Genomic DNA, 14,273 nt, shown 5'->3' with positions numbered 1-14,273 from the left:
TCTGTTTATGTAGTGTTGCTCCCTTTTTCTCTTTGAATGTGGGTTTCCGGACTCAGTATTGACTGTTTGTCCTCCTTTCAGCTATCTTTTGTCCTAGTACAGGAATCTATTCCAGCGGTGTAGCTCTCTGCTGCCACCTTCTGGTTTGTGACTGCTAAAACCAGGCTGCAGGTCAAAGGTGACTGTTGAATGTGCCCTCTTTCCAGCTTCTGAGATATTGTCACTTCCTTTGCTCCAGGCTTCCTCCAAGCTCTTCAAAGTGATCCTTTGATCTCTTTTATTCCTTTTCTCCAAAACCAGAATTGAGTCGTTGTGACAGAGACCTTATGACCCGCAAAGCTTAAAATATTTACTATCTGGCCCTTTACAAAAAATGTTTGCCATCTCTGTTCTAAAGAACACAGGAATAGCAAACGTAGGCAGCAGCCAGTGCCTGGAGGGCTGAGAGAAAGCACCCTAAGAAGGAACAAGCATGGAAGAGGCTGCTCTCTCCCAAGCAGAGTGAAGCTTTATTGGAGAGGGTGGGGTTGTGTCTCAACACAGGGTTCAGCAGCAGCTATCTGCGTGTTGCTGGAGAGACTTGATGGAGGTGGAATGGAGTTTGTGGGCAGAGAACCTCCCCACACACCAGCTGGTGGCAGTTCTGCAGGAGAATGGAGAAAATAACAACGGTCCACTGGAACAAGGAACCAGGACACAGTGCCCCTTGCTGCTGCAGCTCTGCCTGCCTGTCCCCTGCCCTCTGTTGATAAAGCCTAGCTTTACTCCAAAAGTAAAACTGCAAAAGGAAACTGCTCACAGGATCCACCTCCATTATCACAGATCAGAGTTAAAAACAGTAGATTTGGAGCTAAGAGGCAATAATTAGATAATGAGCACAAATGCATAGTCTACATGCAAATTTCTCTATTTCAATTGGTTGGTATATGTCATTGAGCCCCATGCATTGTATTTATCTGTTATAACTTTTGAGTCTCTTTTAATCTTAAAAAATCTCTACCTTTTTTAAAAAAAGTTGTCTTTCACTACGTTACATTTTTAAGAGTCTAGGCCAGTTACTTTGCAGGATTTTTCTCAATATGGATTTATCCTTTTGTTTCTTCATAATTAGATACAAGTTAAACACATCTGGCAGGAATATAACATAATTATAATAATATAATATTGTGTCCACAAGCACATGGTCTATGTTTGTCTCATTATCAGTGATATTAAGTTTGATCAGTTGGTTAAAGTTATGGTCAAGAAATGTATTCATTTCCCCATTGTAATTAATAAGTAATCAATTGAGTGATATTTAAGAATACATGGCTATTTTTTCCCAACACATTTCAACCAGTGGATTTAGAATCTATCAGTGATCCTTAGTATAATCCATTATTGGAACAGTTGCTAAGTGGCAATTTTTCTGGGCTTTCGTTCCCTTTACAATGAATTGGCAATTTGAAGAACTTGAACGTTTAGCACAAGCTGGGCCACAGGCCACGTTTCTGGAGAAGGCAGTCTTCCTTCAGTGCTTTTTCAGGTATTTATACTTTAGGAATATATGTTGCATGCAATCCTAAGTCAGAATCAACCTCACTGTCTTTTCTACCACCTGTCCCATCTCTCCACATCTCAGGAAAAACATCTCAAAGGCCTTGTTGTATCATCCATCCTAAAGATGCTATATATAAATGTGATTGTGACGTTGTAATGGGCCCTGAGCTTCTCCTCATATAAAGATTTTTTTAAAAAAATAACATCTTTTTAATTTGAAAGAATCTGGAACTTTTACAATTTAATTCCCCAACCTAGAGATCAAAAGCAAGCTTGTTTGTTAATCATAAACCCATTTGCTCAATAAATTATTCATTTGGCAAATATTATATAACAGACAAAGTGCTAGCAGCCAAGGGGATAGAGGAGGGAGCTTACTGTGAAGAGCTGTAGAATGTGTCCAGGCTCTAGTAGCAGGCAGTCCTGGTGCTGATACATGTTTGAAGACTGGTCCTGTGACAAATTCCATGACCTTAGACCTTGGTTTTATCATATTTGAAAGTGGATAATAGCTATTTCACTAATGGATATAATAATTAACTTACACACACACACACACACACACAGCCTCTGAGTTAATGTGGTTCCACTTACAGTTTTTCAACTTTACCATGGTGTGAAAGTGATGCATATTCAGTGGAGAACATACTTTGAGCACTCACACAGCCATTCTGTTTTTCTCTCTCTCAGTATGGCATTCGATAAATTACATGAGCTATTCAACATGTTATTATAAAATAGCCTTAGGTTAGAGGATTTTGCCCAATGTAGGCAATCAGTATTTCACTAAGCAGACCACACTATAGTTCTTGTGACATTTTTCCTCTTGGTAATTTGAACTCATTTAACCCTGGCTTTTTCTCAGCAGCTACATAATTCATGTTGAATAATGAAGGTAGTATCTCCCCAGGAGCCCATAAGTTTCTAGCAGATTCCATTTTAGAACCAACTATGGCATCACTAGCTAATTGGAACCCTTTCACCCAAAGTCTCGGTTCTTCAATCTCAACTATAGGTGGCTAAGATTCAGAATTCAAAGAGGTGTCCCATTTGCCTGGAAAGCCTCATGTTAAAGGAGGCCCTACAAGAAAAGGGGCACATGAGAGTCAGAAGGCTCTACATTAAATATTCCTATAACTTTGAGGGTTCCTACATATCTGGGTGTCACTGAGATGCTCTCTGTCACATTGTGTAAATTAGTATCCTGGTTCCATCAATTGCCAGCTTTGTGTGCTTGGTCAATTTATGTAATCTCTCTGTCAGTTTTCCTATGTGCAAAAGGGACAATCATAACTATTTTATAGATTTCATTGTGAAGTTAAGACAAGATAATTCTACCAGAAAGCATATAATGTATCTTAGCCATCATTACTAGGAGTAGTACAAATGGTAGTTTTATCATTGAGGGAACACATGGCATTTATATTGTTATGTGAATGTAACTGCCCAGATTCTCCTTCAGGAATCATCTCAGTCACTTTGCTTAAGGTCATTCCTGTTCCTGGGGTAGCTCACATTTAATGACCAATAAAAATAGAATGATAGCCTTGCTACCTTAGTCCAACTTGGGGCAAATCTGACGGTCCATTATTGCTCATGGTTTGCTGTGGGGTTGATCGAGGTTGTTGTTGGGAGTCTATGGCAGCTCAGCCTATGTCTCTGTCCAATCCTGCTTCGTTCCTCTCCTGTCCACAGGAGTTGATTCCAAATATGCTCCTTAATAAGTATCCTATACACTAAACTTAACTCTAGAGTCAGCTTTACAGGGAACAATGCCTGTGATAATAGGATGGGAAAACAAATAAATCCCCTCTCTCAGATGTTGGACCTGTAATCTAAGACCTTTGACCATCAGAGCTCTCCCTATATCAGTCTTTGGGGTACTCTGTGGTGTTTTGGAAGTATTCAGTAGTTCTCTCAGAAACTGTCTAGCCTCTTGGCATTTTCCCAGTGCTTTGGGTAGACCATTTTCTGTAAAGAGGACCGTCTCATAGGAAGGCCTTGAGCATCTGCCTGGAAACACTCCCTGTGGTGTTGGGTCTTGTGTAAGTATGCAATTGGCAGCCCAGCCAGTGATAAATACTTTCTCTCCTGGTGACTGGTCATTTAACCTGGCTGTCTGGATCACAGAGGTTTGGGGGCATGGTAGAAAATGGAGCTTGGTAAAGTTCTTTGAGACGCTAGACAGAAGCTCCAGATGTTTTGCCCACGCAGTGTACAAATTTGTCCACTGGTAACAGGCTGAGTTGGTTTTGTACGCAGATTTCAAATGTAGTATCTTTCTTCTTTTCAGAGAAATACAAGTGTCTTATTCTTGCAGCTTCAGGCTTCTTATCTATTTAAATTTCTCATATACTGCCTGCAGTTCTTTCCAAGCCACACATCCACAAGTTCTTTTCAAACAATATTAATTTATCCAATTTAAGTGACTTGAATTCATTTCAATAATAACTTGCTTTCTCACTAGTTGACAATTAAAAAAACAAACAAAAAAACTTCAAAGAATGAATGGATGAGTGAATATTAAGGAAACACAAATGAATCAATCCATATTGTAACCAGAGTGATCTAAAACACACACTTTGCTTACCATTCTTCACTAATTTTATTAATGTACCTGGAAGGTTCTGCATAATCTAAGAGTTGTTTGTTTCTTCAGCTTCACCTCATTCACCAAGTCTTTTCTCTAACACATAAAACACAACAAAAGCACACATGCCCATACATACACATTTTTCAATTAGTTTCAGACAAAGGTCAAATCGAGCTATTTTGGAATATGATATATTTTTCTCCAGTCTACAAAGCCATTTTGAATTTTGTTCCATTTCTATTAAATAATAAACAAACTGAAAAACTGTGCTGTATCTGCTATCATGTTAGAAGAGGTTGCTAATTTATTTAAAATTATCAAAACGTATTGTTGCATAAATTGATTTTAGATGTAGATATATCCTTAAGTAAAATGATATATCAAAGTTACTGCTTTATTTACCACCTTCATGTTTCCTTCTTTGGAATTATTCTTTTGCTTGAGGTGAACATAATTTTGCTGGTTTGCTATATTGAGTAGAGAAAGTGTTAGAGCAGAGGCCTGCTGGCTTGTTTCTTTGTATTGTCTCTATAGACCCTGGGATATGATGAGGGATTCAGTATTGAAGTAGGGGTATCAGAGACATTTCTGAATTTTTATTGTTCCTCCTTGCAAAACTATGTGTGTGTGTGTATGTGTGTATATATATATATACACACACATACACACACACACACACACACACATACATATATCTTTTGAATCTGGAGGACATCCTAAATCCCAGCCAACTCCTCCCTCAAATCAGGGGTTCCAAGATGTAATTTTAAGACAGAAGGAACTTTATGAACTACTTCCAATTCTGGTTTTGCGTGATAATTTAAAGCAAATCTATGAACAATTTACAACAATTTTTCCAGGTAGCAAAGAAAAGATTTTTCCAAATTTTTTCCCTACAAACTTGAAAGGTATGATTAAAAAAAAAAAAAAAAGGAATTGTTCTAGCTAAATGGAGAGTCTGCTCTTATTTTGCACACTTCACACTTGACTTGCATCTATCTTGTTTTGAAAGTTGATTGTGTTTATTCCAGAAAGTAATATTAAAAACAAACTGATAGTTTTTAAAAGGAGAAATTGATGACTACCTTGTTTCACTTTCTTATTACTTTGATTTTTTAAGTTTAGGACTATAAAATGCAAACTGGAAAGACTGAAATTTTGTAGTCTAATTCCTGGTGCTGTACCACTTAATTACTTTACCTCGAAAAACACCAGGATTTTAAAAATACATATAATAAATTATAATTAATATTTTACTCTATATTGAAACATTAAAAATGTGTCTTATATTAGCAATTGTTTTAAAAAATGTTTTTGATGTTTTATGAAGAAAATCCTCATTTTAAAAATTTCCTAACATATAGGGTAGAGAAGAATTCCTGAAAAAACTCACTCAAGGTGAAGTGGCTGCTGGAATGGTGCTTCAGGTAATACTGATTTGGTTTTAATATTTTATTCTTCCTTTAATTTGCATTTTACTTAGCATTTTAAATTTGCCTGTAATGAGGCATCTTGTCACTACTTGGTTTGCAAGCCAGCAGTTTTCTCTCCTTAGCTGATGACAGTTGCCCTCTGTGTACAACCAGCAGTGTCTGATCACGCATAAAGAAATTGACCTCCCATATACATATCTCATTTTGTGGCATACTGGGAATTTCTGCCAGTCTAGTAAAAGAGCAGTGGGATCTTATTTTTAAGTGTCTGACTCTTTAGTTTGCTTTGTGGTGATGTTATGTTTTCTTTACTCTTAGTGTCTTTCACTTGGATTTCTTTATTTAACCATGAAAGAAAAATATGCTTTGATACTTCCATATAAAGATTTTGAAAATAAAGCGTGTAAGCTGGCAAAAACAACTTGAATTTTTAAAATCTTTATCTACCACCTGCATATCCTTTGGAATCCAGATTGGGTTTTTTGATCCATGCCATGTTTCTAGAATGCCTCCCCTTTAGAAATACTTACATATTTGAAATTAGTATTATTATTATAAGAAAAAAAACAAGAGTCAAAACAGTTTCAGTGTTTTTTTTGTTGGTGGGTTTCTGTTTTTGTTTTTTTGAGAAAGAGTCTTGCTCTGTCGCCAGGCTGGAGTGCAGTGGCACGATCTCGGCTCACCATAACCTCTGCCTCCCAGGTTCAAGTGATTCTCCTGCCTCAGCCTCCCGAGTAGCTGGGATTACAGGCATGCACCACCATGCCTAGCTAATTTTGTATTTTTAGTAGAGACAGGGTTTCTCCATTTTGGTCAGGCTGGTCTCGAACTCCTGACCTCAGGTGATCCGCCTGCCTCAGCCTCCCAAAGTGCTGGGATTACAGGCGTGAGCCACCACGCCCGGCCCTAACAGTGTTTTTTGAGATGATCTACACCTCTGCTTCTCTTTGAAGTAAACTTAAATTTTGTAATTTTTTTCTGTTATGAAATTTGGCATTTTCAAACATAGAAGCAGTGTTTGCTTCTATATGTTTCAAAACACTAAATTTCCTCATTTATTTCTATACGTATGTTTTATTTCTAAGTGTCTAACTGGAAAGACCTGTTAGTTGGTTTTGTCTTATATTGCAGTACTTGCATATATTCCACGATGTGTTATTAGTGTGTTCTCTAACTTGGTGTCCTCCAATCCTTACTTAAGAATGATTGATTTTGACATTTTGGGCTGGGAAATATTTTTTTAAATGTTTGATTTTTATTGTCTATTAAAGTGTTTCTCTCATTCCTTCTAACAATAACTGTATTATCTTTAAATATACTACATTCGGCCGTGTGTGGTGGCTCACGCCTGTAATCCCAGCACTTTGGGAGGCCAAGGCGGGTGGATCGCTTGAGGTCAGGAGTTCGAGACCAGCCTGGCCAACATGGCAAAACCCCTTATCTATTAAAAATACAAAAATTAGCCGGGCATGGTACAGGCCTGTAATTCCAGCTACTGAGAAGGCTGAGGCAGAAGAATCGCTTATACCTGTGAGGTGGAGGTTGCAGTGAACAGAGATGATGCCACTGAACTCCAGGCTGGGTGACAGAGCAAGACTCTGCCTCAAAAAATTTAAAAAAAGCATATATATATTATATTATATTACATCCATGAGATTTTTTGATATTATAATATATGTAATATAATATATGTAATATATATTACATTCGTATCCATTTTTTATGGTGACATTTATTGTATTATTTGATTTTCAAATAAAAACAAATATTACTGCCTGTCACTGAATAAGAGGCTAAATAAATGTTTAAGTTAATAACTGAATGATTTATTTAAAATCTTTGCTGGCAGAAAAAACTATATTCCATTTACGAAGTCCAGGCACTTGAGCGGAAAGAGCTTATAAAAAATAGAGCAATATGTGCCATGTCACTGGCAGAACTACAGAAACCTCTGCTTCAACTAGAAGATGAAGCTGAAAGAATCAGAACTCTCAACAAAGAACATTCTGTTGTAAGCATTTAATTAATCCAAAAATTAATGTGCAGAAATATATACGTTAGTAAGTTACGCATGTGATTTTACATTATCATTTGGGAAATTATGATTTCACATAGGGGCAAACTAAGTAACTATTTCAGGACCACACAACTTGATCTGCAGTGAAACTCTATAGCAAGACCATTAATGCTATTATCTAGAACCCCATAGTCTTAGAGGGTACTTGGGAAAAGCAGGTTTCAAGTGCGTGAGTAGTGACTTATCTGGTGTGAACGTTCATTATGTTAAACTTGATTCAAAGTCTTCACTCCTTCTTAATGAAATCCTAAAGTTGTGCTCATTTGCATATAAAATGTAAGGGATCTTGACATTTTCATGGTAAATTTTTGATGCATGTAGATGTTTAGACAGCTAGGATGAAAAATAAAGCAAATGTTGATAAAATATTTTCAAAATTACAAGTTTATGGCAGTAACTGATATCACTAGCCCTTCCCAAAGAAAAATTTAGTCGAAAAACATGTATTAATCCTGTCATTAGTCTTTTGGAGAACTAGAGGGTGTGGCAAGAGTTATACATTCTTGTCCTTCCCTGCAGGGAGGCCATACATATATTTATTTGAGACATTTCGGCACCAGAACTTTTTTCCTTTGCAAATAATAATGTAACTTTATATTTTTAGTCTTTGATAATTTTCAAAATGTCTTTATTTCTTAAAATTGTGATTTAAAAAGTGTTTCTATTTTAAAAGTTTATTTTGAGCTTCAAAGCCTTCCTATGAAATAGGCAAGAGGGAGTTTACTGGTATCAAAGACTTGAGAAAGCTTGTGCTTAAAGAGCCTGAGCAACGTGTATAAGGTCATGAAGCATGGAAACAACAAATTCCGAGTACCACTGTATTTAGAGTTTCTAAATGCTATCATCATGCTCCTGCAAAGAATGTATAACCAGTACAAACATCTAGTGGGATAAATGATTTTAATGATGGCTCCCCCTTACATTAATGATGGAAATTTATTAATTGCATCAAAAGCCTAAGTGAGGTTATCTGAGTACAATAATGAATTCCAGAAAAGATTAATGATCTTTGTTTCCTGTTATTTTATAACAGCCATGGTTTTACATCTTCTTGTAGTTCAGTAATCATTTTTGGTTTGATTATATTTTAATAGTTAATAAATTATAAGACTTAATAATTTAGCACACAGTAAGGAAGAATAAGTTTTTACATACTTTTTGGTAGTGATTGCTTACTATTTGTATTTGGAGTTTTAGTTTTGATTAAAACAAATATTATAACAAATATTCATACTTTCTATGTAAGCTTATTTATTTTTGTTACTTAACTAAAATTCATTAGATTTTGGCTTTCTCACATAGTGCAAATAGAATATTGAAATTTTTGGATATACAGTATATTTCTGTAATTTATGTGTGGTGGTTCTTTCCCTTTATTTGCCAAAATAAATGCTGTTGTTATTAAAATAGTCACTTAAGTACGATTTGGCCTAAATGAGGATAACTGGGTTGCAAATGCTGCACATGTTAATATCTGAATGTCTTCTAGATGCTTAATAATATAATTGATCAGAAAGATCTTATTAGAAGAAAGGTGGGAAAAGTAAAGAAAAAATTACGAAAAAAGGGGAAGAAAGCCCTTGATGCATTAATAGAAACTGAGGTAAGAATTTAAGTTTAGAATCTAATTTTGAATTTACAGTTTATGTATGTCAGTGAAAACTATTCAAGCAAGTTTAATTTTAAATGAATGTGTCTCATTTCTTATTGGTTGCACTAAATTGACTAGGGATAAAAGCGCACACACTCACACACACACAGTCCTTGTGTTTTCATTTACTTTCTCTTGCAGTATCTTCCTCACTGGTCTAGTTTATCAGGGACATAGCTCCTAATCAGGATAAATACAAGGAAAATTTAATATTGGATTCATGCAGAAGTCTACTGCTTTCTGTGATGGCCATGCTGTCTCCTTTTACTTGGAGATTAAAAACCAAAAAAAAATGAAGAAGAAGAAAAGAAATAAAAAGGAAAGAAAACAAGAAAGAACAGAGGGAGAAAAGGAAGGAAAAGGGGAATTGCTATGGTCTGAATGTTTGTGTTCCCCCCAAATTCATATGTTGAAACATAATCCCCAATAAGAGGCTAGGCCAGAGGTGATTAGATTATGAGAGCTCGTTGGGATTAGTGCCCCTGTAAGAGAGGCCCCAAGAATCTTGCTGGCCCCTTCTACCACATGAGTATGAAGGAAGAAGACACCATCTCTGAAGCTGAGGGGGAGGCTTCATGAGACACCAAATCTGTTGTTGCCTAGTTCTTGGATTGCTTAGCTCTAGAACTTTAAGACATACATTTCTATGGTTTATAAAGTACTCATTCTAAGGCGTTTTGTTCTAACAGCCTAAACAAACTAAGACAGGAAGAAAGAAAATGAAGGAAGGAAGGGAGGGAAGAAGGGAGGAAGGAAGGAAAGGAAGGAAGGAAGGAAGGAAAGAAGGAAGGAAGGAGGCAGGAAGGGAGGGAGGGAGGGAAGGAAGAAAGGAAGGGAGGGAGGAAGGAAAGGAAAGAAGGAAGGAAGGAAAGAAGGAAGGAAGGAGGCAGGAAGGGAGGGAGGGAGGGAAGGAAGAAAGGAAGGGAGGGAGGAAGGAAGGAAGAAGTCAAAATTAAACAATAAAAAATAGCATGGTTACACTTTTGTTAAACAGCTAGAATCTTCTATTGACATATGTCTACTGTTTTACCCCCAAATTATCAATCTGACACTCTGAAACTACAAAATATCACATTTAATATAAACATGCTTAAACTAGTGAGCATTTTCTTTTCAGATAGAGAACTTAGAATCACTAATGTAATTTAATTATTTTATATTAATATTGTATCATATAATTTGACTATACATTTTAATATTCCAAAAGATAACTTAAAATCATATACATAATTCTTTAAATTTTAAGCCAACTACTACTAAGATTTTGTTCTTAGAAAGCATCTTCACTTAGCCAATTAAAGTCAGCTTTTTCTATTCATCTTACTATTGGTTTTGTACACAAAGCCTTTATTTAGTTGTCAGTTAAAATAAAGGATTGACTTTCATAGTAAAATGATACTCTGTTTTGCCAGGGAAAAGACCTCCACTGGCTTTGCTTTTGATGAGGAGAGCTTAAAGCAGAAGGTTTTTAAATTATGTGATGCCCTATGGGAGTCACAGCTTACAAAAGAAGTATAGTTCAAGAGCCAAAAAATAATTTTAAAATAATTTACTTTTATTTGCATTTTATAAAGGACACTGTGACCAGAACTGTAATGGTATCCTCATCACTCCCAAGGGACGCTCCTTATACATACCTCTTTGCCTTTCCGCCCAGTATTCTCACACACTACAGGCACTAAGTGTCTCATCAATTTTCTGAAAAGTCACCCTTCCTATTTATCTCATGTCCATCTATCTCTTTCCCTCTTTTACTGAGCTTTGTAGCAAGAATATTTTAATATAGCAGTTGGGCAAAGGCAAGACTCACTTCTTCAATAGAGATGGGACTAGAGCCCAAACTCGACTGTTAGAGTCAGCTTACTTTTTAGCCAAAAGAAGGAGAGAAAAGTCAAAGAGCACTGCAAGTTTAATGCTGTTGTCTTCTGCATGAACTCAGTGCCTATTAGGTCTGTCAGGCACTATATTCACATCTTCAGGTGAAAGAGAGTGTAGCTTCTCTGAGGAAGATGACTGAGAGTGCGCGAGGCTGTGGACAGGGAGTAGACTTCACCCCTTGTGAGAAAAAATGAAGTGAGTGAATTGCAGGGTTCATAGGCTATATTTGGTGTAGACTTCATAACAGTAAACAGCTCCATCCCTGTCTGGTACCCAGGGTTTTGTGGGTTTCTCTGAATAGGCAAATGCTTAAATACATTCAAGTATACTTAAGAGAGTATCCTTGGTAGTGGCACTTCTCGCACACTGGAATTTGGGAATTAGGAGTCATAAGTGGAAGTTGTGATTATTACAGCAGTGAAAAATGACTGGTTCAATTCAGAGCAGAAAAGAAAATCATTTTCCCAGCATGGGTATTATCTTCAGCCAATGTTATCAGTAGAAGTCAGGTAGGTCAGCTACCTCTTATGAACTTCATTAATTATTATCAACATCATTTATTAATGTTGATTTCAATGTGCTGACAAAGGGCAAACACACGGCTCAGATCATTTCATTGAATTCTCACAGCAACCCTGTGAAGTACTTAGTATTGCATTTATATAAATTAAAAGCTGAGGTTTATAGAGGTTAAATTCCCAAGTAGCAAGAATCCCCTTCTGTCCAATCTCAAAACTCATGCATGCCAATACCTACTATGTATAGTAAAATCTCATGTAATTTCTTTTAGCAGCAGTGACCAAAAAGCAAGGGCCAGTTTTGGTATAGAGAAAAGAGTAAAGGCTTTGGAGTCAGAGAAATCTAGTGTTTAACCAGTCATCACCACTTAAACTAGCTGTACCATCCAGACTATTCTGGATTTTCTATTGTAAAATGGATATAACATTGATTATATTGCTACTGTGAGTCATAAAAGGCACAGTTCAAATACAATGCATAGTACAGTAATCGGTGCATTGTAACACCCACTGATTGCTCCCTTGCCCCCATTGCCTTTTCTACAAAGTAGAGACTGGGATTTGTTCTCTACCAGAGAGTATTGTGTTTCTGCAGATGGGAGCAATCTACAGACCAAAACATTTGTTCCTACCTGACATCTAAATTTTACCCCCAAGTTAGTATGTATTCAGCATAAACAAATGGATGTGTGACTGGAGACTTTAGGGCTTTTTCCAAATTAGAAATATTTCCCCATGAAAGTTCTTATTGCTAACATTTCTATCTCGTGAATTATTGGCTGTAGGAAAGGGGAGAAAGTCAATATTGTCTTTATTATTATTATCATTATTATACTTTAAGTTCTAGGGTACATGTGCACAACGTGCAGGTTTGTTTATGTATACATGTGCCATGTAGGTATGCTGCACCCATTAACTCGTCATTTACATTAGGTATATCTCCTAATGCTATCCCTCCCTCCTCCCCCAACCCCATGACAGGCTCCGGTGTGTGATGTTCCCCACCCTGTGTCCAAGTGTTCTCATTGTTCAATTCCCACCTATGAGTGAGAACATGTGGTGTTTGGTTTTCTGTCCTTGTGATAGTTTGCTAAGAATGATGGCTTACAGCTTCATCCATGTCCCTACAAAGGACATGAACTCATCCTTTTTATGGCTGCATAGTATTCCATGGTGTATATGTGCCACATTTTCTTAATCCAGTCTATCATTGATGGACATTTGGATTGGTTCCAAGTCTTTGCTATTGTGAATAGTGCCGCAATAAACATATGTGTGAATGTGTCTTTATAGCAGCATGATTGATAATCCTTTGGGTATATACCCAGTAATGGGATGGCTGGGTCAAATGGTATCTCTAGTTCTAGATCCTTGAGGAATTGCCACACTGTCTTCCACAATGGTTGAACTAGTTTACAGTCCCACCAACAGTGTAAAAGTGTTCCTGTTTCTCCACATCCTCTCCAGCACCTGTTGTTTCCTGACTTTTTAATGATTGCCATTCTAACTGGTGTGAGATGGTATCTCATTGTGATATTGATTTGCATTTCTCTGATGTCCAGTGATGATGAGCATTTTTTCATGTGAAGGACCTCTTCAAGGAGAACTACAAACTACTGCTCAATGAAATAAAAGAGGACACAATAAATGGAAGAACATTCCATGTTGATCAATAGGAATAATCAGTATTGTGAAAACTGTCATACTGCCCAAAGTAATTTATAGATTCAATGCCATCCCCATCAAGCTACCAATGACTTTCTTCACAGAATTGGAAAAAACTACTTTAAAGTTCATATGGAACCAAAAAAGAGCCCACATTGCCAAGACAATCCTAAGCCAAAAGAACAAAGCTAGAGGCGTCACGCTACCTGACTTCAAACTATACTACAAGGCTACAGTAACCAAAACAGCATGGTATTGGTACCAAAACAGAGATAGAGACCAATGGAACAGAGCAGAGCCCTCAGAAATAATTCCACAGATCTACAACCATCTGATCTTTGACAAACCTGGCAAAAACAAGAAATGGGGAAAGGATTCCCTATTTAGTAAATGGTACTGGGAAAACTGGCTAGCCATAGGTAGAAAGCTGAAACTGGATCCCTTCCTTACACCTTATACAAAAATTAATTCAAGATGGATTAAAGATTTAAATGTTAGACCTAAAACCATAAAAACCCTAGAAAAAAACCTAGGCAATACCATTCAGGACATAGGCATTGGCAAGTACTTTATGACTAAAACACCAAAAGCAATGGCAACAAAAGCCAAAATAGACAACTGGGATCTAATTAAACTAAAGAGCTTTTGCACAGCAAAAGAAACTGCCATCAGAGTGAACAGGCAACCTACAGAATGGGAGGAAATTTTTACAATCTACCCATCTGACAAAGGGCTAATATCCAGAATCTACAAAGAACTTAAACAAATTTATGAGAAAAAATCAAACGACTCTATCAAAAAGTGGGTGAAGGATATGAACAGACACTTCTCAAAGGAAGACATTTAAGCAGCCAATATTGTTTTTAACCTAGTAATATGTCCTCTAGATGTATGTCAAATGTGGTTCCAATAGGATTTG

The 14,273-nt window shown here is 36.7% G+C and overlaps 1 protein-coding gene across 9 annotated transcripts in view; it reads left to right on the top strand.

Annotated features, from left to right (window-relative positions):
* Window positions 1-14,273, top strand: part of CCDC178 (coiled-coil domain containing 178) — a 503,110-nt gene that overhangs the window by 204,868 nt on the left and 283,969 nt on the right. For all 9 annotated transcript variants that reach the window (XM_001160604.7, XM_024351001.3, XM_063795580.1 and 6 more), the window contains 3 exons: window positions 5,497-5,559; window positions 7,415-7,576; window positions 9,132-9,245. In XM_001160604.7, coding sequence (XP_001160604.4) covers window positions 5,497-5,559; window positions 7,415-7,576; window positions 9,132-9,245 — 339 coding nt within the window. The remainder of the gene's footprint in view (window positions 1-5,496; window positions 5,560-7,414; window positions 7,577-9,131; window positions 9,246-14,273) is intronic.

This window comes from Pan troglodytes, chromosome 17 (assembly GCF_028858775.2).
Source record: "Pan troglodytes isolate AG18354 chromosome 17, NHGRI_mPanTro3-v2.0_pri, whole genome shotgun sequence".
Classification (NCBI taxonomy): Eukaryota; Metazoa; Chordata; class Mammalia; order Primates; family Hominidae; genus Pan; species Pan troglodytes.
This window is presented reverse-complemented; position numbering and strand designations above follow the sequence as displayed.